This window comes from Labeo rohita, chromosome 15 (assembly GCF_022985175.1).
Source record: "Labeo rohita strain BAU-BD-2019 chromosome 15, IGBB_LRoh.1.0, whole genome shotgun sequence".
Taxonomy (NCBI): Eukaryota; Metazoa; Chordata; class Actinopteri; order Cypriniformes; family Cyprinidae; genus Labeo; species Labeo rohita.
The window spans coordinates 10,266,465-10,291,824 of NC_066883.1; the positions used below are offsets into that span (position 1 = coordinate 10,266,465).

The 25,360-nt window shown below is 35.8% G+C and overlaps 1 protein-coding gene across 1 annotated transcript in view; it reads right to left on the minus strand.

The window, feature by feature from the left end:
* atm (ATM serine/threonine kinase) overlaps positions 1 to 25,360 on the minus strand; it is a 67,754-nt gene that overhangs the window by 17,261 nt on the left and 25,133 nt on the right. Inside the window, exons 23-47 of the mRNA XM_051129228.1 lie at positions 23,904 to 24,074; positions 23,626 to 23,801; positions 23,195 to 23,438; positions 21,087 to 21,202; positions 20,302 to 20,428; positions 20,015 to 20,214; positions 18,871 to 19,045; positions 15,996 to 16,160; positions 15,607 to 15,739; positions 15,389 to 15,484; positions 12,651 to 12,819; positions 12,353 to 12,494; positions 11,762 to 11,938; positions 11,466 to 11,643; positions 11,271 to 11,382; positions 10,209 to 10,367; positions 9,947 to 10,055; positions 8,932 to 9,020; positions 7,705 to 7,807; positions 7,451 to 7,599; positions 7,089 to 7,193; positions 4,288 to 4,407; positions 2,030 to 2,264; positions 1,568 to 1,741; positions 1,328 to 1,447 (exon numbers count right to left, since the gene is read on the minus strand). Of these exons, the coding sequence (XP_050985185.1) occupies positions 1,328 to 1,447; positions 1,568 to 1,741; positions 2,030 to 2,264; positions 4,288 to 4,407; positions 7,089 to 7,193; positions 7,451 to 7,599; positions 7,705 to 7,807; positions 8,932 to 9,020; positions 9,947 to 10,055; positions 10,209 to 10,367; positions 11,271 to 11,382; positions 11,466 to 11,643; positions 11,762 to 11,938; positions 12,353 to 12,494; positions 12,651 to 12,819; positions 15,389 to 15,484; positions 15,607 to 15,739; positions 15,996 to 16,160; positions 18,871 to 19,045; positions 20,015 to 20,214; positions 20,302 to 20,428; positions 21,087 to 21,202; positions 23,195 to 23,438; positions 23,626 to 23,801; positions 23,904 to 24,074 (3,744 nt within the window). The remainder of the gene's footprint in view (positions 1 to 1,327; positions 1,448 to 1,567; positions 1,742 to 2,029; positions 2,265 to 4,287; positions 4,408 to 7,088; positions 7,194 to 7,450; positions 7,600 to 7,704; positions 7,808 to 8,931; positions 9,021 to 9,946; positions 10,056 to 10,208; positions 10,368 to 11,270; positions 11,383 to 11,465; positions 11,644 to 11,761; positions 11,939 to 12,352; positions 12,495 to 12,650; positions 12,820 to 15,388; positions 15,485 to 15,606; positions 15,740 to 15,995; positions 16,161 to 18,870; positions 19,046 to 20,014; positions 20,215 to 20,301; positions 20,429 to 21,086; positions 21,203 to 23,194; positions 23,439 to 23,625; positions 23,802 to 23,903; positions 24,075 to 25,360) is intronic.

A 25,360-nucleotide genomic window follows, 5' to 3' on the forward strand; every position in this document is an offset into this window, starting at 1 on the left:
TTCAGAAAGACTAATTATATGTCACCAGGGTTCGTACAGATACTGTAAAAAAAAAAATTCCAGGACTTTCAAGGACTTTTTAAGCACTACTTTTCTGATTTTCAAGGACTTCAATCAGAGATCTCAATTTTGGTTTAATGTTTTCTACTGTTTAAGGAAAAAAAGAAAAAAAGATTTGCAAAACCGTTTCGGAGTCCCGATCTGAATTAAATGATTCACGAACCATCATCAATCATTCAATTCACGGAATGATTCAAGAACCCTAAAATAAATTATTTGCGATACATGAAGTTCCGATCTGAATCAAGTGATTTACGTTACGTCAAGTTCCGATCTGAATCGAATGATTCGTGATACAGGAAGTTCTGATCTAATTCAAATGATTCGCGATATGCAAAGTTTCGATCTAAGTCAAATCATTTGCGAACCCGCTCCCAAGCCTTGATCTAAATGAAATGATTCACGTTACACGATTTGAAGGCCTGATGTGAATCAAATGATTCGTGATACGTTATTTGATTGAAGTGCTTCGAAACAGTGAATCATGTTGTGACACAATGGTTTTTAAATGGTTTTTAAAATCATTACAAGTGTTGCTGAAATTCGAAAATGAATGGCTCTTTTAATTTGATCTGTGGCCAGCTGCATAAACTGCTTAGTCTTAAAAGTTAGACATCTAATTTTTTTTCTTTAAGACTGGTCAAAATGTTTCCAATTTGATTACATAAAAACTTAGTTTAGTCTAAGTTAAATGCAAAATATAAGACTGATTACCCCTTGGTTAACTGCTAGTTGGACAAACTAGTTCTTAAGTCACCATCTTAACATAAGTTTATGCAACCGGCATCAGGTTTTTGCTAGTGAATCACCTGAAATGGAAAGAAGTCACAAGTTCGAATTAATCGAAGCGGTTCCAGCTTAAATGACTGGTTCATCACTCAATTGATTTGGTTCATCTGTTTCTCCATTTGTTTCTTTAGCCATGTTTATACTGTCAGTACTACTACTGGCTTAGCTCGCTGTTTTTATGACATTAACTGAAAGAGTAAAAAAAAAAAAAAAAAAAAAGCTTTTTTTAATTGTGTGTAAATATACGTACTTATAAATATTAACCACTTATTTCGCAGATACATTGTCTTTCAATAATTCAAGCACGTTTTAAGTAGCTCTTCAGGAATACTGCTGTTTTCAAGGGTTTTCCAGGTCTTAAATTTCAGAAAGTCCACTTCAAGCACTTCAAGCACATTAAGCACCTTGTACAAACCCTGTGTCACTCAAATCCTTTTATTTCCCATCATGCCTTGCAGAATATATGTGAGCATTTTACCCTCTCCAGATATTTCTCCAGTATGACAGCAGGGCTCTCCAGACAGGATTCAGCCAGCCAGCTTCCACACAGTCTCAAACACTCAGAATACACCGGCACCACAGCAGGGTTCACACACACCTGCTTGCACAAAGACATTAGCAGAGTTGTTCAGAAGTTATGCAAGTGTTTGGCACATCTGGCATTACATACACCTGTAGGATGGACTATGGATGCCACCTTAACCACACTTCAACTCACCAGATCATCTAGTTTATGGATCATCTGTTTGAGCAGCCCCAGAGCCAGCCCGTGTTCCTTCTTCACCCAGAACACCTGCGCCTCCTCCAGCTGCCAGGCCCACGAGCTGCTGCTGCCACCACCACCACCTACCAGGCTGTGCTGCTTCATGTGGAAAACTGCTCGCTCTGCCAGCTAGAAGAGCATAGAGAGAAAATAAAAGGCTTTGCATTACATAAAAAAAATACCAAACAAGTGGCTTTAAAAAAAGGTTTTTTAGGTTTTTGCTAAAAAGAAATTATGGTTTGGAACAAGCTGAGGGTGAGTAAATGATGACAGAATTTTCATTTTTGGGTTAACTAACAACTTTGCTAACTTCATAAGCTAACCTCCAGAAACAACATAAAATACATGAAAATGGACACTTTCAATGGAACTTGCATAGGAAAACAAGACATCAAAGACACACAAACAATGCCAGACCTGTGTGTTGCCTGCAGACCGAGCCAGTTTACATAGCTCCATCAGGTGGGAGGAATAGGCAGAAATCAGGTAGTTCCTTCGATCTTGGTCTGTCTCTGAGGAAATCAGTGTTTCCTGTATGGAGGAGCGCAGGGCTAAGACAGGCTCGACCAGACTGAAATCACTGTCGGTTAAGAGATCTGAGTGCTGTTGCCACTTCCTGTACACTTCATTAAGGCTGGAGTCAGTTACAGGCCTGTCAAGAACAGAAACATCAAATTATTCATGTGTACGTCTGTGCGTACACATTACACTAATTTATTATGTCTTGCTGTATAATAATGATGATGATGATGATGATTAATAATAATAATAATAACATTTGAAAGGAATTCATATGAACAATGAAATGAACACCATTTCAATTAAAGAGTCATGGAACCTTTAAACAATGCTAATGGATTGGTATTATATGTTACAGCAATGTATATGTAAGGTCCTATGAAATCTGTTTTATTTTTTCCTAAATGTAATTTTATTTTTTTTTTCCAAACTGTTTTTTTTTTATTATTATTATTTCTCTGGATTCTGTTTTGTTCCATTTTAATTTTTCTCAACTCCTTTTTAATGGTAAATTAAAATTTATCCAATTAAAGAGCATGTCTAATTAATTAAAATCATGAAACTTATACAATTTCACATCAATTTAATAAAGGACTAACAGAAATGACATGTTTAGGGCCCTATGAAAATTTTTTCTCACCATGTTTTATTGTCATCAAATTCTGTGTTTTAGCATGTCTTATTATTTGAATGCATACTTACTTTATTCAAATTTATTCTTAAAATAGCCTTATGAAAGTTTTTTTACCATCAGAAATTCTGTGTTTTGTATTTAAAATGTTCTGGTTATCAAACGAAGGCATAAAACATTAATTTAATTTACCTTTTAATTTTTGAAAATTAAACTTTTTTTTTTTCCACAAACAAAGGAGAATTTACTATTAAAATTAAAATGAAATGTTGTGTGATTATACCCTAAAAAGTAATGTTTGTTTCATTTTAGTAGTAGTAGTAATAGTAGTAATATATTTCTGGCACAATGTCTTTAAGTTAAAGCAGACTTGACGAGTTGCCATGTCTACCTTTACATTTCTGTGTGTATATGATATGACGCTAGTTTTCCTAAAATGGAACGGTCAAATGCTGAAATCACCGTGAGCGTCACATGCGCTTCAGTGTGTGTAGTAAACAAAACCGCTCGTCTGCTGCATTCATTAAAACAGAGACACACAGAACACACAGGATTCACATTTAAATGGAATTTTTGCGGCGTAATATTGACAGATACTCGTCCATATTGCGATTTGATTTAAGTGTAACGACCTACTTTTGATTAATTATTTTAAATTTTGACAAATTCCATGACATTCCGCGTTATTCAGTAAATTCCATTTTTATGAATGGATTCCGCGATTCCGTCCGCATTTTCCACACTGCGGAAATCATAGTGCCCTATATATGTGATATTATGTACCGGCAAAGCACTTCCAGATCTTACAAAATGCCTTAAAGCTGTATCATTAACACATAAACTTGCTCTTTCATATTCCAGTGTGCTTTGTAAAACTTTTTTTTTAAAAATTAATAAAATTAAATAAAATTAAATAAATAAAAAGATGCCTATATAATAGCTATCCATTAGCATTTCCATTCCTCTCATTAACAGTTGCTAGGCTGGTGAAGGACCAGTGTTATTTTAGCATAATTTACTACTACTATAGTTTTTGTTGATATTTTGAATTAGATTTTCTTTTCTTTCTTTCTATTTTTTTTTCTTTTAAAGGAATTTAGGAATTTTGTTGTGCATTTTTTTTTGTGTTTAAGTTAGTACAAACATAAACTAAATGAGTATAAGAAATGTTGCCTTGCACATAGCTGAAATAACAATATTTTCCAAACCAATAAACTAGCATCTATCCTGAGCTACACCATCAAATATTTTGTGACTGTCAATGAAAAAGATGCTTTTTGCACCCGGATAGTGTAGTTTAAACATTTACAAGCAGAGGCAATGCTAACCCACGAGGATTTGACCTTGCCTTGATTAAGACACAGTTTACAATAATATTCAGAATCTATAAACATCTCACTCTCAAGTTCTTATATTTCTTTGACAAAAAAAAAAAAAAAAAAAAAAAACTTTCAAGATTGTATTTGGCAATTGAAAAATAGACTTTTAGCTTCTATGATTCTAAAATTAAAGTGTGGAATCTGACCTGGAGAAAAGCTCCTCGACACTTTGGAGTTCACTAATCCTCTGCAGGTTACAGAGAGCAGGATAGAGTGAAGACACGGCCTCCAGACTACCACGACACGACTCCTCAACCTCATGACCTCTGACAGAACATGTAAACACACAAATCAGATGGATGACCCTTTACGAACAGGATCTATTACTGCTATTATTACTCAGTTATACAGTGAAGACAATAAAATACTAGTATCGGAAATGCCACCGATACCACAAAAAAATTCTGGCATCGGTATCAGCGAGTACTTTAACCCACGTACCGATCCAATACCATTTCCTTACGTGACCTAGTTATGCCTGCTAGCTTTGCTTAACGCTGCAAATCAGAAATCAATTCTTCTTCGCTGCTCAGAATGCAAACACAGAATGTTGTGCTGTGTTGCCACAAGCAACCACTGTTTAGAGCAGCTTATTAGAATTCTTGGCCCGAGTCCGACCCTTGTCCCAAAACAGCTTATGCTTCTGTTTCAGCTATTAAAATAGCTCAGTTTTGTATGTAATAGCAAAGTGATCATATTTTGTTTCATCTTTTTAAAAAGTAAATTCAGGTTTGGAGCGGTTTTTGTTCGCTAAATATATGTTTTTGTTTTTTTTTAAGTAACGAGCAGCGGCCAGCGGAAGACTGATCATAGTCTGTTTGATCAATTTTCCTTCTCGAATTTAACAAAAACCCACCAATTCACTATCACTATAACAAATTAGAATATGGTGACATGCCAATCAGCTAATCAACTCAAAACACCTGCAAAGGTTTCCTGAACCTTCAAAATGGTCTCTCAGTTTGGTTCACTAGGCTACACAATCATGGGGAAGACTGCTGATCTGACAGTTGTCCAGAAGACAATAATTGACACCCTTCACAAGGAGGGTAAGCCACAAACATTCATTGCCAAAGAAGCTGGCTGTTCACAGAGTGCTGTATCCAAACATCTTAACAGAAAGTTGAGTGCAAGGAAAAAGATGCACAACCAACCGAGAGAACCGCAGCCTTGAGAGGCTTGCCAAGCAAAATCGATTCAAGAATTTGGGTGAACTTCACAAGGAATGGACTGAGGCTGGGGTCAAGGCATCAAGAGCCACCACACACAGACGTGTCTAGGAATTTGGCTACAGTTGTTGGATTCCTCTTGTTAAGCCACTTCTGAACCACAGACAACGTCAGAGGCGTTTTACCTTGGCTTAGGAAAAGAAGAAATGATCTGTTGCCCAGCGGTCCAAAGTCCTCTTTTCAGATGAGAGCAAGTTTTGTATTTCATTTGGAAACCAAGGTTCTAGAGTCTGGAGGAAGGGTGGAGAAGCTCATAGCCCAAGTTGCTTGAAGTCCAGTGTTAAGTTTCCACAGTCTTTTATGATTTGAGGTGCAATGTCATCTGCTGGTGTTGGTCCACTGTGTTTTTTGAAAACCAAAGTCACTGCACCCGTTTACCAATAAATTTTAGAGCACTTCATGCTTCCTTCTGCTGACCAGCTTTTAAAAGATGCTGATTTCATTTCCAGCAGAATTTGGCACCTGTCCACACTGCCAAAAGCACCAAAAGTTGGTTAAATGACCATGGTGTTGGTGTGCTTGACTGGCCAGCAAACACACCAGACCTGAACCCCATAGAGAATCTATGGGGTATTGTCAAGAGGAAAATGAGAAACAAGAGACCAAAATGCAGATGAGCTGAAGGCCACTGTCACAGAAACCTGGGCTTCCATACCACCTCAGCAGTGCCACAGACTGATCACCTCCATGCCACGCCGAATTGAGGCAGTAATTAAAGCAAAAGGAGTATTGAGTACATATACAGTAAATGTACATACTTTCCAGAAGGCCAACCATTCACTATTTTTTTTTTTATTGGTCTTATGAAGTATTCTAATTTGTTGTGATAGTGAATTGGTGGGGTTTTTTTTCAATTAAAAGAACCAAAGACTTAACCTACTTCAGACTTTGAATTTATTCAATACACAAGTTTTATCATTTGAGTTGAATTACTGAAATAAATGAACTTTTCCATGACATTCTAATTTATTGAGATGCACCTGTATATATATATATATATATATATACAGAAGTCAACATTTGAAGTGGATCAAAAACGTTATTCAAAGTTCTCCTAAGACAAAAACAGGCATTGTTTTGGTTTTAGGACAACTTTTGATGAAAGGTTTTAATCCACTTCAACTGTATATATATATAAAAAAAGTTGTAAATTATTACTTAACGAAATAAAACAAATTGAAAACAGAAACTTTTTCATTATGTAATCCATAAAGATGCATTTCTCTCTAAAGGCACGTCCAAAAAGGAGATTGTGAGTCAGCATCTGTATGTATTTGTTCATGTTTTATTAACCCTAACCCTAACCCTAAGTCTAAAGCACACCTTAAAATAATTCTATCAATTCATACAGGGCTAGTAGTATCTACTACTACTACTGTAGTATATACAGCTGATACTCTGAGCCCAGGTATCGGAATCGGTATCGGGAAAGGAAAAAGGTTATTGGAACATCTCTAATTATATTAGCATCCATACCAACACATGATAACAATCTGTTTATTATATTTAAAATCAGGTGGATTCTAACTGGCTGTCTATATTTTTTATTATTCATCAGCTGGATTTTTTTTTTTAATGTAACAATATTGTTCCTCTGTGTCTATTGGTATAGTTGTGGTGTAGACTTTGGTATTCTCAGAATTAGAACAATTATTAAAACTTCATAGTTGCACATATTGTTTTTAGTGTGAACAGGCCAGGATGGGTAGTCTAGTTACCTAGCATAGTTGAGGGTTTGCTCAAACAGGGAGAATTCTTTATCTCTCAAAGCTTGGAGGGCATTGAACAAGGACTCATTGATGCCAGGCGTCAGCTTCTCATTTCTGAAGAAACAAAAAAAAAAAAGCAAAAATAAAATGTAAAAATTGTATTTTCATTTCTCACATTTTTATATTTATTTATACATTTCTTTGTTGTGTCAGGGTAGATTTTCGATTTACTACAGTATAAAATGTACAACAGAATCTCATCTTACTGACACATTTCAACAATCACCCTAAAGCAAACCCAGAAAAAAAGCCAATCAATACTGAATAATGATTCTAATCCACGGTTTAAAAGTGCAGATGCTAACACACACCTCTCAGGCAGGTCACAGTCCCACTGTGTGTTCCTCCAAGCTGCCTGAAATCGTAGCTCTCTAAGTTCAGGACCCCACTCCACCCCCTCTTTTTCCAGCCCATGTAGATACGTGTTTAGAATACCACACAAACCAAAGTTCTGCAGACCCTGAGAAAGACACACATTGACTGCTGTTAAACAGAGATCACAATTTTATTTTGCAACCATTCCAATAATTCTGCAGAAGCATCAGTGCTCACAGGTCAAGCGTACCTCTACTATGCCGGTCTGCCGCGTGACCTCTGGCAGGTTGGAGTGGAGGTCATATGAAACCAAAGCCTTGTCCCACATGGCCTCATGTTCATATATTCGAATTCTGGAGACCACAAACAAAAAAACAGTACTTTTACATTTAGATCTTCATTAGTAAGAAGGCAAAACAAAACAAACTGAGACAGACTAAACCCAGAACAACTGTGGTAACATATCCAATATGCTTCAAGAAACCCATCTGTAAAGCTACAGTACTGTTAAAAGTTTTAGGTACTTGTGTAAAAATGCCGTAAAATGAGGATGCTGTCAAAAATAATGTCATAAATAGATTTTCTTTATCAATTAACTTCTATTAACTAAATTAAATCAACATTTCGTGAAATCATCCTTTGCATTTAAAGGAACTTTTGGCCTAGGTGCACTTGCACATAGTTTTTCAGCTTTTTCAGTAGGTCTCTTGAAGGACCTTGGAGATGTTGCCACAGTTCTTTTGGATTTAGTCTGACTCATTTTTTTCTAATCCTTCAAGTCATTCCAGAAAGTCTGGATGATGGTAAGATCAGATCTCTGTGTGGGGCACTGGCTGTTGTCAGACTCCTTGTGCAAACAGATTATCATCCATTGCCTTGCTGGATTATTACAATTAATTGCAAAATGAATGTTTGGAAATATAAACTGATATTTCCTACGGGCACACTACAGTAAAAGATTTATATAAATAAATACTAGTGTTCTAATAATTTTGGCTACCACTGTAACTTTAGTTGGACCTCAGCACTACTACACAACTGAAGTGCAATAGGCGCAATAAGTTGATCCAGTTTATCAGACTTTAAGTCTATCAGTTTAGTACACCAAATGTATAAACACATAAATATGTAAATGTATTTGTAGTATAACAAATTTAAGAGTTATAACCAAATAGTTAAATTAATCACATTTCTTTGATAAACAGACATGAACAGACAGCAAAACTGTCAGTTTTCCATTTTATTATATTGTAGCGAAATAGTATTAGTTTGCAAGCTTCAATGACACTTTAATTTTAATCATTTAAATTTCATTTAATAATTTTATTTTTTTCACACTATTGACTCCAATTTTACTTGATTCATATGTTTACAAAAGGTTAGTGAATGAGGCCCGCTGTGTATACAGTACTTATATATTTACATTTAATAAAACACCTGATTTACTTAAAAATCATTTATGATTAAAAAGTCTCACCTAGTCAAAGGACTGATTAACTTGCCTCCTCCACATCCATACAGGCTGTCGGGTTCTCCAATGCATCTGTACACTTCAATCAGGAGATCCTGAGACAGGAAAATTGAACCATGTGTTTAGTCTTTCTAAATACCCCATTCAATGAAGTAGAGAGTGTTGAAGGATCGGACGATCCTCAAATGCAAACTGTGTGTGTTTTGCCTCGAGAGCAACCATACATTTGTGTTGTGTTTTGCTTTCTTTTTATTAATTCTTCATTTATTCTTCATTCATTTATAATAATTTAATCATTTTATTATTCCATTTAATCATATAATCATTTATAATAATCATTATAGTCATTTATATATCCATTTCATTGATCCATTAATTGATTAGTAATTTATATTATATCATATTATTGTTGCTTTTTAAATATTTTTTCCATTGTTGTTTAGTCTTATGACTGTGTGGTTTCAAGGGCTGTTTGTCTTCATGAATAAGAGATACAAGGGAATGTTTATAGAAACTCAAGGTTTATGGGATGTTGTTGTAAATCAGTTTGGTATAACAATACTTGTTGGATTCGTGTTCTTCAGACAAAGTCTGAGCATTGAGACGCAACTAAGACTATTCAATACATTTTTACCATCATCACTTGATCTCCTGCTTTTGCTCTTCACTTTTATTGGCTTTTTCCACAGTCAACTTCTTGGCTGACAGAAGACTGTTAATAGTGTTTTGGGGTATTCTGGGTACCAGACAAGACCTCCTGTTAAGTGGGTTTGAGTATTAGACTACTCTGCTGATGAGCTGTTCTGTTACCAGACGGACAAACTGATATTTTCTGACGGGATCTGGCCAGGGCTGGATCTTAAATGTCTAGGCATTGAGACAGCGATCTAACAGTGTGATAGGTACAGAGTTTAAGTAAAAGAGGGAGAGTAGTTGTAGTGAAAAGCTGAAAAATTAAATTAAATAAATCTGAGAAGTGATTACAACATGCATTATGCAAAGAGAAACGGCTGTTGCCCACCTGAAGACTGATGCCAGAGTCTTCTAAACTCTTTTCATTCACGCTACTGATGGACAGTGTCTGGCTACCCTCCTCAAACGTGATCCGTCTCGACACTCGAGACTGTGACCTGAGGCAAACACATGCAGTTGGTCACCATGCAACTTTTTTAAACAGCTAACAAATCAAAAGTATAAAACACTATGATTATGAATACATTATGCGTGAAGTAGATGACACATGAAATATAGCCTAAAAGTAAGCAGAGAGCCACTGGGAGTACCTTCGGCTCTGCTCCATGTTGGATCTGATCTTGTCCACGTAGATCTCAGAGTACAGAAGAGCAGTGAAATGGGCAGAACAAATCTGGGCGGCTCCAGCCACCTCCAGATAATTCAGATCCAGCCAAAAATTTGAATCACACACCGTCCCATATTCAGTACTTTAAAGAAAAACAAAATGTCAAAGTTTAATCCACATGCAGTTACCACAGTGTACAATTAGTGAGAATGTAATAATGTAATCTCACCAGGGTCCGTATTCACAAAACATTTTATCTTACCACTAAGATTTCTCCTAAATAGCAGTAAAAGTTTTTAACTAAGGGTTTTCACTTATATCCTGTTCACAAAGTTGCAGAGACATATTTTTACTAAGAAATAGAAAGAAGTCTTAAGCTAAGAGTAAGGGAGGGGTTGACATCGTTGCTATGGATGATGTCAGCATGCTTACTAACTATGCACTGATTGGCTGATAGGGGAGGGGTCTCTGTTAGAGATTTATTCATAGAAATATTGTAGAGCACAAGAATATGTTGCCATATTCAAATAAAAACGTTTTTAAAATGCAGGCTAAGTGTCACTAATTAAACAAGTGTATGTTCAGCTAATTGTCAGCCTTTTACATATGTGCGTCACAAACAATTAACGGATATGCATATAAACAGCCTTTTAATTAACAGAGCAGAATAATCATGGCTGATAGTAAGACATGTAGACGTAAAAGAAAAGCAAACTGGATGCAAGAACAGCTGTTACTTCTTGCCCAACTTGAAACGAGGATAAAATCAAAGGAAAATTTGGATTTGGGATAACCTCCAAAACCAAAAAAGATAAGTAGTAAAACATATGTGTGCAAATAAATGCAGTGTGTTTCTAAAATGTTTAAGTTCCAAGGCAGATTGCTGGCAACAGTCATTTTAGAACTGCTAAAAAAAAAACACATTTACTGTACTAGATTTCAGCAGTGGGTGTGCATGCATATTCAAAATGCATTTAGAGTATTTTTAATAACTATAAACTGTATTGGCTAAACAGTGTTTGACAGAAATGAAAACATGTCCAACCTTCCAGGTGCCACTGGGCGTCTCTGTTGCCTGAGATAGTCTATGACTGCCAGCATGCTGCGGAGTGAGGGCTTGTCTATCTGGCATTGGTTGCCAACATCAATAGTGTTCCCTGTTCAAAAAAAAAACAGAAAGAAATTGCAGCAGACCAACTTATGTCACAGTCAAAACTTTAGCCTGTAAATGGTTTTGTACCTGAATCAGAGAGCATGGGGGTTGTGGGGCGGCTGCTGGGGGTGGAGGGTCTACAGCACTGACTGAAGAAACTCTGTATGTGTGTGGATAACAGCTGCCTCCATGAACCATCCACGTCTCCCAGAAGTATATCATGAACAAAGAGTGGCAGCATCCTCTGACAGAAATCTGTATTGACCTACAGCAGTAAAGAAGACCACTCACAGTCAATTTTCCATTTCCAGACAAATGCTCATGTGCAAAACCATAGCAATGGATCATCAAAATACAGCATGGCTTCTGTTTCGTCAGTGTACCTCGCATAAAGGTCTGGAGAGAAGCAGAGCCTCATTTCGGACACCTCCACTGTCTAACAGGGCAATACACAGGTTCTTTAACCAGTCCTTGTGTCCACCAGGCTGCACTAACCAGAGGTCAGAACTGTCCAGCCTATGTCTGGACTCTGAGGTTACTTCCATGCTCACAACAGTGTCCTGTATAAAAGAGCAGATAAATCCTATAAAGGAGTGCTTTTTAAACCTGTCCTGGGACCTCAGCAAATTTTGTATGTCTCTCTTCTTTAACCTGATTCAACTTACCATTAGCACCATTAGCAGAGACTACAAGAGCTGAATTTGGTGTATTCATTGAGGGAGACAAAAACAGTGGTGGGATTCCCAGGACAGTTTTGAGAAGCACTGCTGTGCTAGATTGTTTTATGGGTAACTTTTATCATTACTCCAGGGATATTTTTGGATGTCAGTTATTAGTTAATGTATGTATTCAACATCTATTCATTCATTTGATTATTAATGGTTCGTCAGTTCACAAATATTAAGTGTGCAAAAAGAATTACATTTTTTCATAAAAAGATTTTATGTGGACATATGCATATGTGAAAGACTTGCCCGTCTCTTGGAAGAGCGAAAGGGGTTTAGGTATGCCAATAAAGGGTCCCTTTTACTTTTACACATCTCTCCGAATTCAATCCCATACTGAGTGGCCAAGATGTCCTTTAGACAAGTTCCTGCAGCCTGACGCACTGCAATGCTGAAATAAAAAAATGGAAAGACAAAGAATTATGGTCTAATTGGTGCAGGCACATTCATAAAAAATGCTATTAGAGCGCAAACTCCAGAAATAGTTTCTTGATCCAAGGTCAGTGTGAAAGTGTAAGATCTGATAAAGGAAGTAGTAGTAAAGTGCCTGTGATGTGTGAGTGCATTGTCCATGCAGTTCAGGATGAAGATCCACTGAAAAGGAACTTTTTGGGACAAATCGGCTGCTCTAGCATACAGCTGGTCTTTCCCATGGTGCAAGGCAATGGATGATAAGTCAACTGGCCCAAGTTCTCCTAGGCATCGGCCAGCAGCCTCTGAAGAGTAAATATTAAAACTTTTGGTAAGTTCAAAACAAGACATACACAGCTTATTTATTTAATAATTAAAAATCAAAACTGCAACAAAGTAGTTCTTGCTGTGCTCTCAAAAGCGAAACTGGCATTGGTATAGAAGTTGGTATACTTTTAGTATCTTGCACAGGCATATAGAATTTTTTGTCCAATAAAATGATCCACCAGTCTCCAACTAACAATGTAAGTAGAAAATTATGGTTCACATAAAAAAACTCTTCATTATGTCCCACAGTTGAGGTCAAAAGTTTATATACACCTTTCAGAATCTGCAAAATGTTAATTATTTGACCAAAATAAGAGGGACCATACAAAATGCATGTTATTTTTTGTTTATTTAGTACTGACCTGAATAAGATATTTCACATACAAAACGTTTACATATAGTCCACAAGAGAAAATAATAGTTAAATTATAAAAATGACCCTGTTCAAAAGTAACATACACTTATTTTTCTTAATACTGTGTTGTTACCTGAATGATCCACTGTTTTTTTTTTGTTTGTTTGTTTGTTTAGTGATAGTTGTTCATGAGTCCCTTTTTTATCCTGAACAGTTAAACTGCCTGCTGTTCTTCAGAAAAATCCTTCAGGTCCCACAAATCCTTTGGTTTTTTTTAGCATTTTTGAGTATTTGAACCCTTTCCAACAATGATTGTATGTTTTTGAGATCCATCTTTTCACACTGAGGACAACTGAGGGACTCATATGCAACTATTACAGAAGGTTCAAACACTCACTGATGCTCCAGAAGGAAACATGATGCATTAAAGGAGAAGGTCACTTCCAGAACAATAATTTACAAATAATTTACAATAATTTTACAGATAAATTACCTATCATCCAAGATTTTCATGTCTTTCTTTCTTCAGTCATAAAGAAATTATGTTTTTTGAGGAAAATATTTCAGGATTTTTCTCCATATAGTGGACTTCTATTGTGCCCACGAGTTTGAACTTCCAAAATGCAGTTTAAATGCAGCTTCAAACGATCCCAGCCGAGGAAGAAGGGTATTATCTAGCAAAACGATCGAGTATTTTCTAAAAAGAAAAAAAAAAATTACAATTTGTATACCTTTTAACCTAAAATGCTCGTCTTGTCTACTATGTGATGTGCATGCTTACTCTATGTAATCCGGGTCAGTACAGTCAGGGTATGTTGGAAAACTCCCATCTCATTTTCTCCTCCAACTTCAAAATCACCCTATATCGCTGCAGAAGTACCGACCCAGTGTTTACAAAGTGAACGTGCAAAGAAGGTCAAACCTTAACTGTATTGACCCGGATTACACAGAGTACGCATGTCCATCACATTCATTCAAACTCGCGGGCACCATAGAAGTCCACTATATGGAGAACATTCCTGAAATGTTTTCCTCAAGAAACATAATTTTTTAGAACTAAAGACAAAAAAAAAAAAAAAAATGAACATCTTGGATGACAAAGGGGTGAATATATTATCTCTAGACTTTTGTTCTGGAAGTGAACTTCTCGTTTAAGAGCTGGGGGATGAAACATGAATTTGAATTTGAGGATCAGGGTAAATGTAACTTATTTTGTCTTCTGGGAAACATGTAAGTATCTTCTGTAGCTTCTGAAGGGCAGTACTAAATATGATATTCAGGCAAAATAAGAAAACTGTACACAGATCTTAATGCACAATTTTTCAGTTTTTGAGCGTTTGAACCTTCTGCAATAGCTGCAAATGAGTCCCTCAGTTGTGCTCAGTGTGAAAAGATGGATCTCAAAATCATACAGTTATTGTTGGAAAGAGTTCAAATACATAAAAATGCTGAAAAACCAAAGGATTTGTGGGACCTGAATGATTTTTCTGAAGAACAGCGGGCAGTTTAACTGTTCAGGACAAAAAAGTGACCCATGAACAACCATCACTAAACAAATAAACACAAAACCAGTCATAAGGAATGAAAACTGAATAAATAAGGTTTCCACTGATGTATGGTTTGTTAAGATAAGACAATATTTTGGATAACTCATAACTATTCTGGAATGTGAGCATGCAAAAAAAAAAAAAAAAAAAAAATCAAAATACTGAGAAAATTGCCTTTAAAGTTGTTCAAATTAAGTTCTTAGCAACGCATATTACTATGCAAAGGTTAAGTTTTCATATATTTACAGTAGGAAATTTCCAAAATATCTTAATGGAACGTGATCTTTACTTAATATCCTAATGATTTTTGGCATAAAAGAAAACTTGATCATTTTGACCATACAATGTATTTTTGGCTATTGCTACAAATATACCTGTGCTACTTAAGACTGGTTTTGTGGTCCAGGGTCACATATGTAAACATCTTTCATGTGAAAAATCTTATTCAGGTCAGTACTATATAAAAAGAATAACATGCATTTTGTATGATCACTCTTATTTTGGTAAAATAATTAACATTTTGCAGATTCTGCAAGGTGTATGCAAACTTTTGACCTCAACTGTATATGTCAACATGTGATTAAATCTGCAGTTGTCACCCCATTTCATTTTTTATATTGTATGAGCATACTAAAAAACACTTACTCAAGATGTCTCTTCCACCAGGGTGATTAGCTGCGATTTTGCAAAGCTGAAGAAGGTTTAGAACCAGCTTAATCAAAATACAGCTGGCAGGATCAGCTAAACAACACAAATATGAGACACAGACATGAAGCATTAAGACTGCTAGTAGGGATAAATATATAAAGAGCTATAGCACATTCAATTGATGGTTGTATAAAGCTCACTAATGTGATTCTGACCATGGCATTCTTTCAAGAGTTGTCCTATCTGCTGTTTATGGCTGTGAAGTTGCCTTTTTAGATCTTTCAATCCCTCCAGACGGGCCAAGGGCAAAGAATCACAAGACGTTACAGACAGAAAATGCTCAATTTCCTGCATTAGACAGAAAAACAGGAGGGGAAAAAGAGGATAGCAGGATAAGAGCAAATTGTCAGTGTTGAGCCATCTCATATCACTTGGATCTGAAAACTACGATCATGAAACAATTATGAATTACTTAATTTCAAACTCATTCCTCAACTTCAATTTCTACTTAGATCAGGGCAAACTCTCAATACAACAGATGAACATTTGATGTTAAACATTTGTGGGTCTACATAGCATTTCTGAAAAAGAACAGAATGTTGACCTGTCTGAGAGTGAAGGCTCCTGAGCTGTATTTGAGAGCATGTTGGGCGGCTCTCAGCTCTCTAAAGTGCAATCGGTCCGGAAAAGGCTCCAAAAGTGGTATGGACTTTCTCAACATACTGTTCTCCGGGTTTTCAATTATCAGGAATCTTAGTAGACTGAGGACCTAAAAGCATACAACATGTTATATTTTGCTGCTGAATAATAAATGAAATCACACATGTAAATAGGGCTACGACATACAGTTATGGCCAAAAATATCAGCACCCTTGCAATTCTGTCAAAAAATGCACCACTTCTCTCAGAAAATTGTTCCAATTACAAATGTTTTGGTATTCATGTGCTTATTGTTTGCACTGCAACAGCACAAAAAAACAGAAGAAAAGTCAAACTTGATAAAATTTCACACAGAATTCAAAAATAGACTGGACAAAATTATTTAATTTACACAATTGTATTAACAAAATTGCAAGAAATAATTGCTTTTCAAGCATGTGATGCTCCTGTAATTTGTATTTAGACACACCTGTGGCAAGTAACAGGTGTGGGCAATATAGTAATCACACTTGCAACCAGTTAAAATGGAGAAAAGTTGACTCAACCTTTGTGTTGTGGGTCACACTGAACATGGGGGAAAAAAAAAAAGAAGAGTTGTCTGTGGATTTGAAAGAAAAAACTGTAGAAAAACATGGACAATCTCAAGGCTAAGTCCATCTCCAGAGATCTTAAGTTCCTGTGTCCACTGTACGCAATATCATCAAGAGGTTTACAGCCCATGGCACTGTAGCTAACCTCCCTGGATGTGGACAGAAGAGCAAAATAATGAAAAATTACAACAAAGGATTGTTCGAATGGTGAATAAAGAACCCTGATTAACTTCCAAACAAATTCAAGCTGATCTAAGCTGACACAGAGTACAACAGTGGCAGCTTGCACTATCCGTTGCCATCTGAATGAAAAGGAATGCTATGGTAGGAGACCCAGGAGGACACCACTGGTGACACAAAGGCATAAAAAAGCAAGACTTGAGTTTGCAAAAACTTGTGTGACAAAACCACAATCCTTCTGGGAGAATGTACTGTGGACAGATGAGACCTTTTGGTAAAGGACATCATGGCACTGTTAACAGAAAAATAAATGAAGCCTTCAAAGAAAAGAACACAGTCCCTACAGTCCAACATGGTGGAGGTTCAAAGATGTTTTGGGGTTTCATGAACGGTACCATGAAATCTGATGATTACCAAAGAATTCTGGTGATGCACAAGGTGGCCAGTGTCAGAAAGCTCCGTCTCCACCAGAGGTCATGGGTCTTCCAGCCAGACAATGCCCCGAAACACATTTCACAAAGCACTCAGAAATGGTTACAAACAAAGTGCTGGAGAGTTCTAAAATGGCCAGCGATGAGTCCAGATCTGAATCCCACAGAACATCTGTGCAGTGATCTCAAAACAGCAGTTGGGAGAAGGCATCCTTTAAATCTGAATGACCTGGAGCACTTTGCAACTCATTCATGGTTACAGGAAGCAACTGATTTCAGTTTTTTTCCAAAGGGGGTGCTAGCAAATATTAAGGTAAGGGTGCCAATAGTTTTGTCCAGTGCATTTTTTGGGTTCTGTGTGGAATTGCATCAGATTTTACTTTTCTTCTCTGTTGTTTTGTGTTGTTCCAGTGCAAACAAAAAAAATAAACATGTGAGTACCAAAACATTTGCAACTGCATACATTTTCTGAGAGAAGGGTTGCATTTTCTGACAGAATTGCATTTATGATATTTTTGCCCATGACTGTATATTTACAATATAATTATTATTATTTTGTTAGCAACATAATACTAGCCAACATTGTCAAAACCACAATTTAATGTGCATTAAGTCAGTTTTGGAAAAACCCCATTCGCAAAAAAAAAAAAAAAACATTGCATTTCAAAAATAAAATCACACCATTTTTTCTATTACTTTTTTTTATTTGTTAAATTTCATGTTTTCTGAATAAGACTTGCTTTAGAATTTAGATTTAATATTTACATGTACAATATTTATTAAAAGACTTTTTAATATTTCTTTGAATTTTATTAATTTACAGAAAATTTAAAAATCCAGTGATCATCTGTACCTTGTTTAAAAACGTGATGAACAAATTATTATCATTAATGTTTTTGAGTTAAAAGGCTTTAATTAAAATGTATAAATATCACTATTTGTTATCATGTTTTGTAAAACATAATTGTGTGTAATAATTTTCTTTTTTGTTATTACAATGGTTAAATTTATGATTAGTAATCAAGCAAATTTATAAACATAATTAAACAGAGTCATCAACAAGGCAACATTTTTTTACAAAAATATTAATTAATATTTTCCACTAGTTACAACGCCCAGCCCTGTAAAACTGCGCCAGTGAAAACAATCTTTAAAAAATGAAGTTGCGCACTGAAAATTAGTCCTGAAAAGGTGTGAACACAATCATTTTTGCTGCTGATCCAAAAAAAACATGTCTTAAACCAGTCACTAATTTGTGCTCTTGGTAGACTGCATTGGTCATTATGGAAATGATCTGTATGTAATCATACATAGAGGTGTGTTCTAAACATCAAAATGATCAACTTAAACGCTGTTCCTGTAAGTAGCATTTAAACCCATCTGTTATCTACACTGTAATTACACAGAAAGCAATTGAAGATTTTTCTCTTCATAATTACTGGAGCAGCGTGAGTCTATCAGTTATTTAATTTCTGCATTTTCACAAAAACTCTGCTTAATGAGTTCTCAGTGTTAGTTATGATGAAAGTAGTTGTAATAAGTAGACGTTTGAGGTAGCAGATCTAAATATATAATAAAGAAAGTTAACAGGTCATCTACATTCACTTTTTTCTCTTACCTGCTGAGATATGGCAGACTGGTCAGTGACCTGTGCTGTGAGAGTACCAACAATAACCTGCAGGTGGCTCTCTAGAGCATCGTCACAGTATCGCACAGCTGTCTGACAGACCAGCGACAGCAAGTCACAACACAGGGAGAGACTCCGAGTGGCCACCTCATCCTGCTGAGATGATCTACGGAAGAAAACAGGCCCTCAATTATCTGTAGCAAAATCGCACTTTATACTGTGCGATTTTTCATATCACACAACCACTCAAAAACATCCTGCCTCCAAAACTAGAAGACATTTTTGTGATTATATACAGGCGCGAAAATGGCACTAGGGACGGTGGGGACATGACCCCCCCCAAATTCATAGTGACCCGATCCGTCCCCCTCACTGTTTTACGGTAACGAAAGTGGTAAACCCTCAACCTGTATGTTCTTTTTCCTCAGTAGTATGTTTGGTTTGAATTTTGTGGACGGGAGTTCCTTTTTTGCTATAAGTCGGGCTTCAGACGCGTTCAATTTCAAATTCACGATCTTGTCACGTTTTTCAAGAAAAGATTATTGTCTGTTTTGCTTACATTTATACACCTTTCACTTTTTAAGACTAAAACAAAAGATGGATTTATTGGTAGCCTATTTTTTATTAAAACCATAACAACAATAAAACAGGCTACAAAACGAATAAGATGAAGCATGGCATACACCACATGCTGTATTAGCCTATACCCACTTATAAACTACAGAACGTTTAGCAAACACTGGGGAATCAAATACAATTAAAAGAAAGCCTCCATAACGTAACGCAAGGTAAATTACAGCTTTTCAAAATGAAAACAAAAAGAAAAGTGAAACTCTGTCAGTGACAATGCTTGCATGTTTATTCGTCATTTCCTCAATATTTTTGCTGCGAGCTGCGCGCACCTTCGCACTCATGCTGACGCGGCTAGTGGTGTAAACCAGGATGATTTCAAATAAGAATCCCCCAATGGCTTTTTTAGTGCAAACCATAAGACCAAATTATACAATGTAACTGCAAGAGTTGAAATAATTTGCTGACAGCTTGGTCCCCCCAGTTTAAAAATCCCATCTGCGCCCCCTGATTATATAGCGCATATATAGCCCTAAAACGTCCCTAATTTTCCGTGCAAGCAGACCTGCTGTTGATGTGGTGAATGAGTGTATAGATGATGTCACGCAGCACAAATGCCCAGGCTCCGCCCAGCCCATCCTTCACCTCCCTGAGCAGCAGGCTGACAAACAGGTGGTACATCATCAGTATGCGATGCCTCTCGTAGCTGTTGGTGGTCTCAGCAGCCTTCTGACAGACTGCTATTAGAATCCTCTGAATGGACATCTGAAACATACAGAACCGACTTGCTGCACTTTTATGAAGACATAAGCAGATGCTCAGGTGAAATATAAATATGCATGGAAGGCTCACTGGTGTCTTGGACAGGATGGCAACCAGAGACTTGTGACTGGCACTGTGGCATTTGCTCAGGTAGTCCAGCGTGGCTTTGATGACATATGAGCTGAAGAATGGTGGGTTTGGTGCAGGATCCAACTCTCTAATTACAAAAACAGAGCATGTTTATGAAATGTCAAAGGTTTTTCATAATATCAAAATTCCTAGTGGAAATTTGCTTGATGATATAAAAGGTATGTACAGCTAATAAAAAAGTAGTCTGTCATAATTTAATCTTGTACCTAACCTTTAAGATTTTTTTTTCTTCAGTTTCCTTCAATTCAAAAGGAAAAGCACAAAAGCAAAAGTAAAAATGTTTAAGAATATACTGGCTAATTTTGTCCAAACAATAAAAGTTAATAGGGAATTGATCTATTAAGTTTAAAAACAACAACAAAAGAACCCAAAAAAGTAGGTTAAAAAAAAAGGTTAGGGTGTAGCTCAAATTCTCTTGGTCCGGACTGACTGATTGATTAATTAATTAATTATTTTATTTTATTTTATTTTATTTTTTGGTGCTCAGAATTCAGAATACCCTTTCATTTATATGATATAGCCAATAAATTCCAGTAAACTCAAGATTTCTTCTGTTTTTTAAAGTTACACAATGATTGCATAGTGCATCAATTCTTTTATCCAAATAGAAATAGAAAACGAAAATAGAAAATGAATAGAAAATGAAAATAGAAAATGAAAATTGATTCCTTGTGATATAATGCCTTTAATGAACTATATGGTGGCATGATAAAAAATAAAAATACCCAGTAAATTTCTGTAGGTCGCTTCTATCTGCTGCCGCTCCTGCTGTCTCATGCAGTGTCATTAACAGCTCCACCACAATGTCAGCCAGGTTGTTGCAAATCAAACTGTCAATTTGCTGAACGACAAAAAGAAGTAGCAGAAGAATTCAGTGTAACAAATAAGTTTATCAGAGCATTTTAATAATTCTTGAGTTTTGTAATATATTTTTAAATGCATCTACAGAAGATATTAGCTGGTCTACAGTTGCACTCAAAATTATTCAACCCCCTCAGAGACTGCAGTACTTTACAAATACAAGTTTTTCTGAAGATCCAGGATTTTATAAAAAATTGCATCTGCAACAGTTTACTGGAACATTACAAGTGATTATGTCAATATATAATGTAATGTTTTTGAGTTATAGGATGTTTTAATAACACAGCTACATCATAATTACTCAACCCCTATTCAACTGATGTTTTTAAGTCACTTATTTTTATGGTAGGGAACAAAATTGCCTTAAAAAACAGAATTAGCTTGGGCTGTTACACATACATACATAAAGCCCATGCATGTGCTGAAATTAAGTAGCAAATATGGTAAAGTCAACAGAGCTCTTACAAAACAAATAGAGAAGAAATAGTTTTATTATTTTAGAAAGGCTACATGAAGATGTCCAAGACATTAAAAGTTTCTAGAGACACAGCTGGCAGCCTTATTCCTTAGTTTAAAATGTGTTGTACCAGAAAACCGTTGAGGGTGCTGAATAAAAAAAAATAAAAGCACAATATCATATGTACATCCGAACTGCAAATAATATTTGTATTTTAAAATATGCATTTATTCAATTTTAGTTCTATTGTTGAAAATGCGAAACACTAAAATGCTATTGTCATCATAATCAAATATGAATTACATGAATCACGTAAATGACAGACATATTCAAAAGGGGAATTTGACAAAAAAGTCTAATAGTTTAGACACTACGTTTCTTACATTCAACCAACTGCTGCTATAGTAACTAACGCAACTTTCATCGCACAAACTCTTGTTTACTTTCACTTTTAATTCTAACATTTAGCATTAACAGCAAGTCAAAAGGGTAAGCCTTCAACTCAACTGTATAGCATTTTAGACGCATAGCTATATTATGTTTTTGCCTTGTCCATGCAGTGAATGCACATTATCAAATGAGCAGGGCTTTTTTAGAAAATTAATTCAACTCCTAAGGTAATTTCAGTAATTTCATACAGGTTTTAAACGCCCCGTACCTCACAAACTCCCTGGGAGAGCGCGCAAATATTTTGCTCGTTTTCAGCCTCTGGTTTTCTGCAACAGACTGAAGCCTCCACGTGAATTTTGCATGCCTTGCATTCAGCTACTACAAGAAAAATGCTGCAATTTTCTGGTGTTATTTAATGATTGTTGGGTCTCCTGCTATATCTTAAACTTCTCAAAATACAGGCCGCTTCAGATTGGTTTCAATCACTGCTTAAAAAAAAATAATGCAATCTTTATCCAATTCTGATTGGTGCAAAAAAATGCAAAGCTAATAAGTAGAAGAACACCATCCAACACTGAAGTGGACAAAAGTCCTGTCCTGAAATGGCAGAAAATGGAAATCACGACTGTATGAAGAAGATCATGGATTCTTTGAAGTGTCAGATCATTTCGGCAAGAATTGTGATGCCTTTGTTGCAAAGACTGAAGCTAACGATCAGTTGATTTTCCTGCAGGACAGCCATCCCAAAGTAAACATCCAAATCTACTGAAGCTTGGTTCAGGGTTCAGTCATAGAATGTTCTTGAGTGTCCTGTTCAGTCTTTAGATTTAATTCTTATTGAAAATATTTGGTTGAATTTGATGAAAATCTTGAACATGACTGTTTAGAGCCAATTTTTTTTTTTTTTCATTATTTATCAACTTTACATTCTCAGAATCACTCCAATGTGTAATAATAAACTTTCTCCAATAGAAAGGGGGTCTACTGATCCCTTTGTTAAATTGTTTTCATAAAATTTAGTTCTCTGCAGTAAAATGTCTTGCAGGTCAAGGGGGTTAAATAATTTTGATTGCAACTGTAAGTGTAGATCAGTACTGCAATAAAAATCAGTTATCTGTATCTCACCTGTTTTCCCAGGCAGTTGCTGTTTTTCAGTATATCATATACCCTGTGAGCTTTCTCTCTCTGCTGGGCCACTTGGGTGTCTTGCCCAGCGAGAGCGAAGTGGGGCAGGATGTTGACCATGATCTTGGGAAAGCAATTAGCCAGCAGCTGCTTCCAGTCCTGAGCCAAGTGATCACCAATGGATTTCACTTCGTCAAAATCATTCAGGAAGACCAGGTGTGGGATCAGCACATGGTACGATGACCTAAATATGTGAATACATAAATTCAGTATACTTACAGAAGATTTTGAATATAAAAGTTTGTAATATTTTTGTCATAAATTTGAAAAGCGATAATAAATGTAATAAACTGTCATGAAAATAAATGGTTCTAAAATAGGTTTCTAGTGACCAGATTAGGTGTAAACAAGAACACAATGGAAGTATATACCTGTAAAACTCTTCCAGACTGGAGCAGTCCAGCAGTGTGTAGGGGAAGGACTGCAGTGTGTAACTTGAATCAGACTGTTTTTGGTTCAGCCACTCGGCCACTAGATAATATATGTGTGAATTAATTAAACTCTTAGAGTCCCTGTACCCAAGAGACTGGGAAACACCTCTCAGCACCTGCAGAGTCACCACAGAAAAACGTCTTAATTTCTCCTTTAATGGAATATAAATAAGGAACATCTGAACAGTTGAGTCTTGAATATATTTGCATATCTTTACCTTTTTGATTAGCTGTTCATCTATGCCATTCTCCTTGTAGGATTGAAAAAGTGCAAACAGGGCTTGCTTCTCACACACAGGGCTGCAGGACATCACCACGGAGACACTTTTCAGCAAGACTGCCCGTCGATTAAATGTCTCGTCAGGTAAGTTTTCTGAAGGACAGTTTTTCTGTAAAACAACAAAATGACAGAATGAATATCAAACAATGCCAATAACTTTGTTTTAGATTCATTTTTATTATTATTATTATTTTAATTAATTTCTTAGAGCTTGGTTCAAACTTATTTACATAAAATCTATGTAACTCTATTGTATTGTTTTATTTGTTCTACAGTTTGTAATTAAGTTGTGCTCTTCATTTAACTACTGACTGTTTACTTGAATAACATTGGAAAAACGCATTTACTTAATTGAGAAATTTATGGCTACTTGACATTATTGGAATTTAATATTTATAAAATGTACACTATTCATTTAATTTCATATCTGTTAAGTAAAAGGAAGTATGTTCGATAAAATTTGTTTTCCTGTGGCACTGATTTGAAACATACTGAGAATACCGAAAATTCAGTTGTATTGATATCAGCTGACATTATTGTGTTGTAACAAGCCTAAATTTCATATTTGTTTGATTGGTTATTGGTGTGTTGACTTTTAAGAATTTACATATTCATATAAGAAATTATGCATTATGAATCGATTATGCAATGCTTCATGAATTATTCTTTACATCATCATTAATTATTCTGCATTATTAATTCTTGACTTTTAACACGGATAATACATACATTTTGTATTGTGCTTGTGTTTCTTTTTTGTCAGCAGTGTGCAATCTTTAGATTAGCTCTAATCAGCACTACCTATGCATGGTGTAACTATTTCGGAACAGGAAGTCAAAAATCTTTAGATCTCAAGACGTCTTTGTCTAAACGGGTAAGTCCTGCTTAACATGGGCCCTGGGGGTGATAAATTACAGTATTTTATTAGTATATAATTAGATTTAGAGTTGGTGTGGACGTGACTGACATTTGTACTCAGTGGATCACGAATCAGGAAATCATCTTTTTTTATGGTTTTGCTCTCTAGGGTATAAAGAGTATATATTTTGCACTCTGAAACAGGCTTCTCACTTCTCCTTTCTCTCTCTGCTCTCACACTCCTGCTGTCTTTGCTGAGTGAGCCTAGCTCTCTTTTCTGGACTTAGTCTCCTCAGATTTGTAAGACTTATATGTTTGATACAATGGATTTATATATTGGATTCATACTAACTTGGTTTGACTTGGTTAGACTGATTAAGAATAACTATATTTATAATTATTATATATTTATAATTATATCATAAAATACTTGCGCCTAGTTCTAAGAATATGTTTTAATATAAAGCCATTTGATTCAACGTCTTTATGCCATCAAAAGCTGTCAATGATGTAACGCAGGGTGCCCCAACCCTGTTC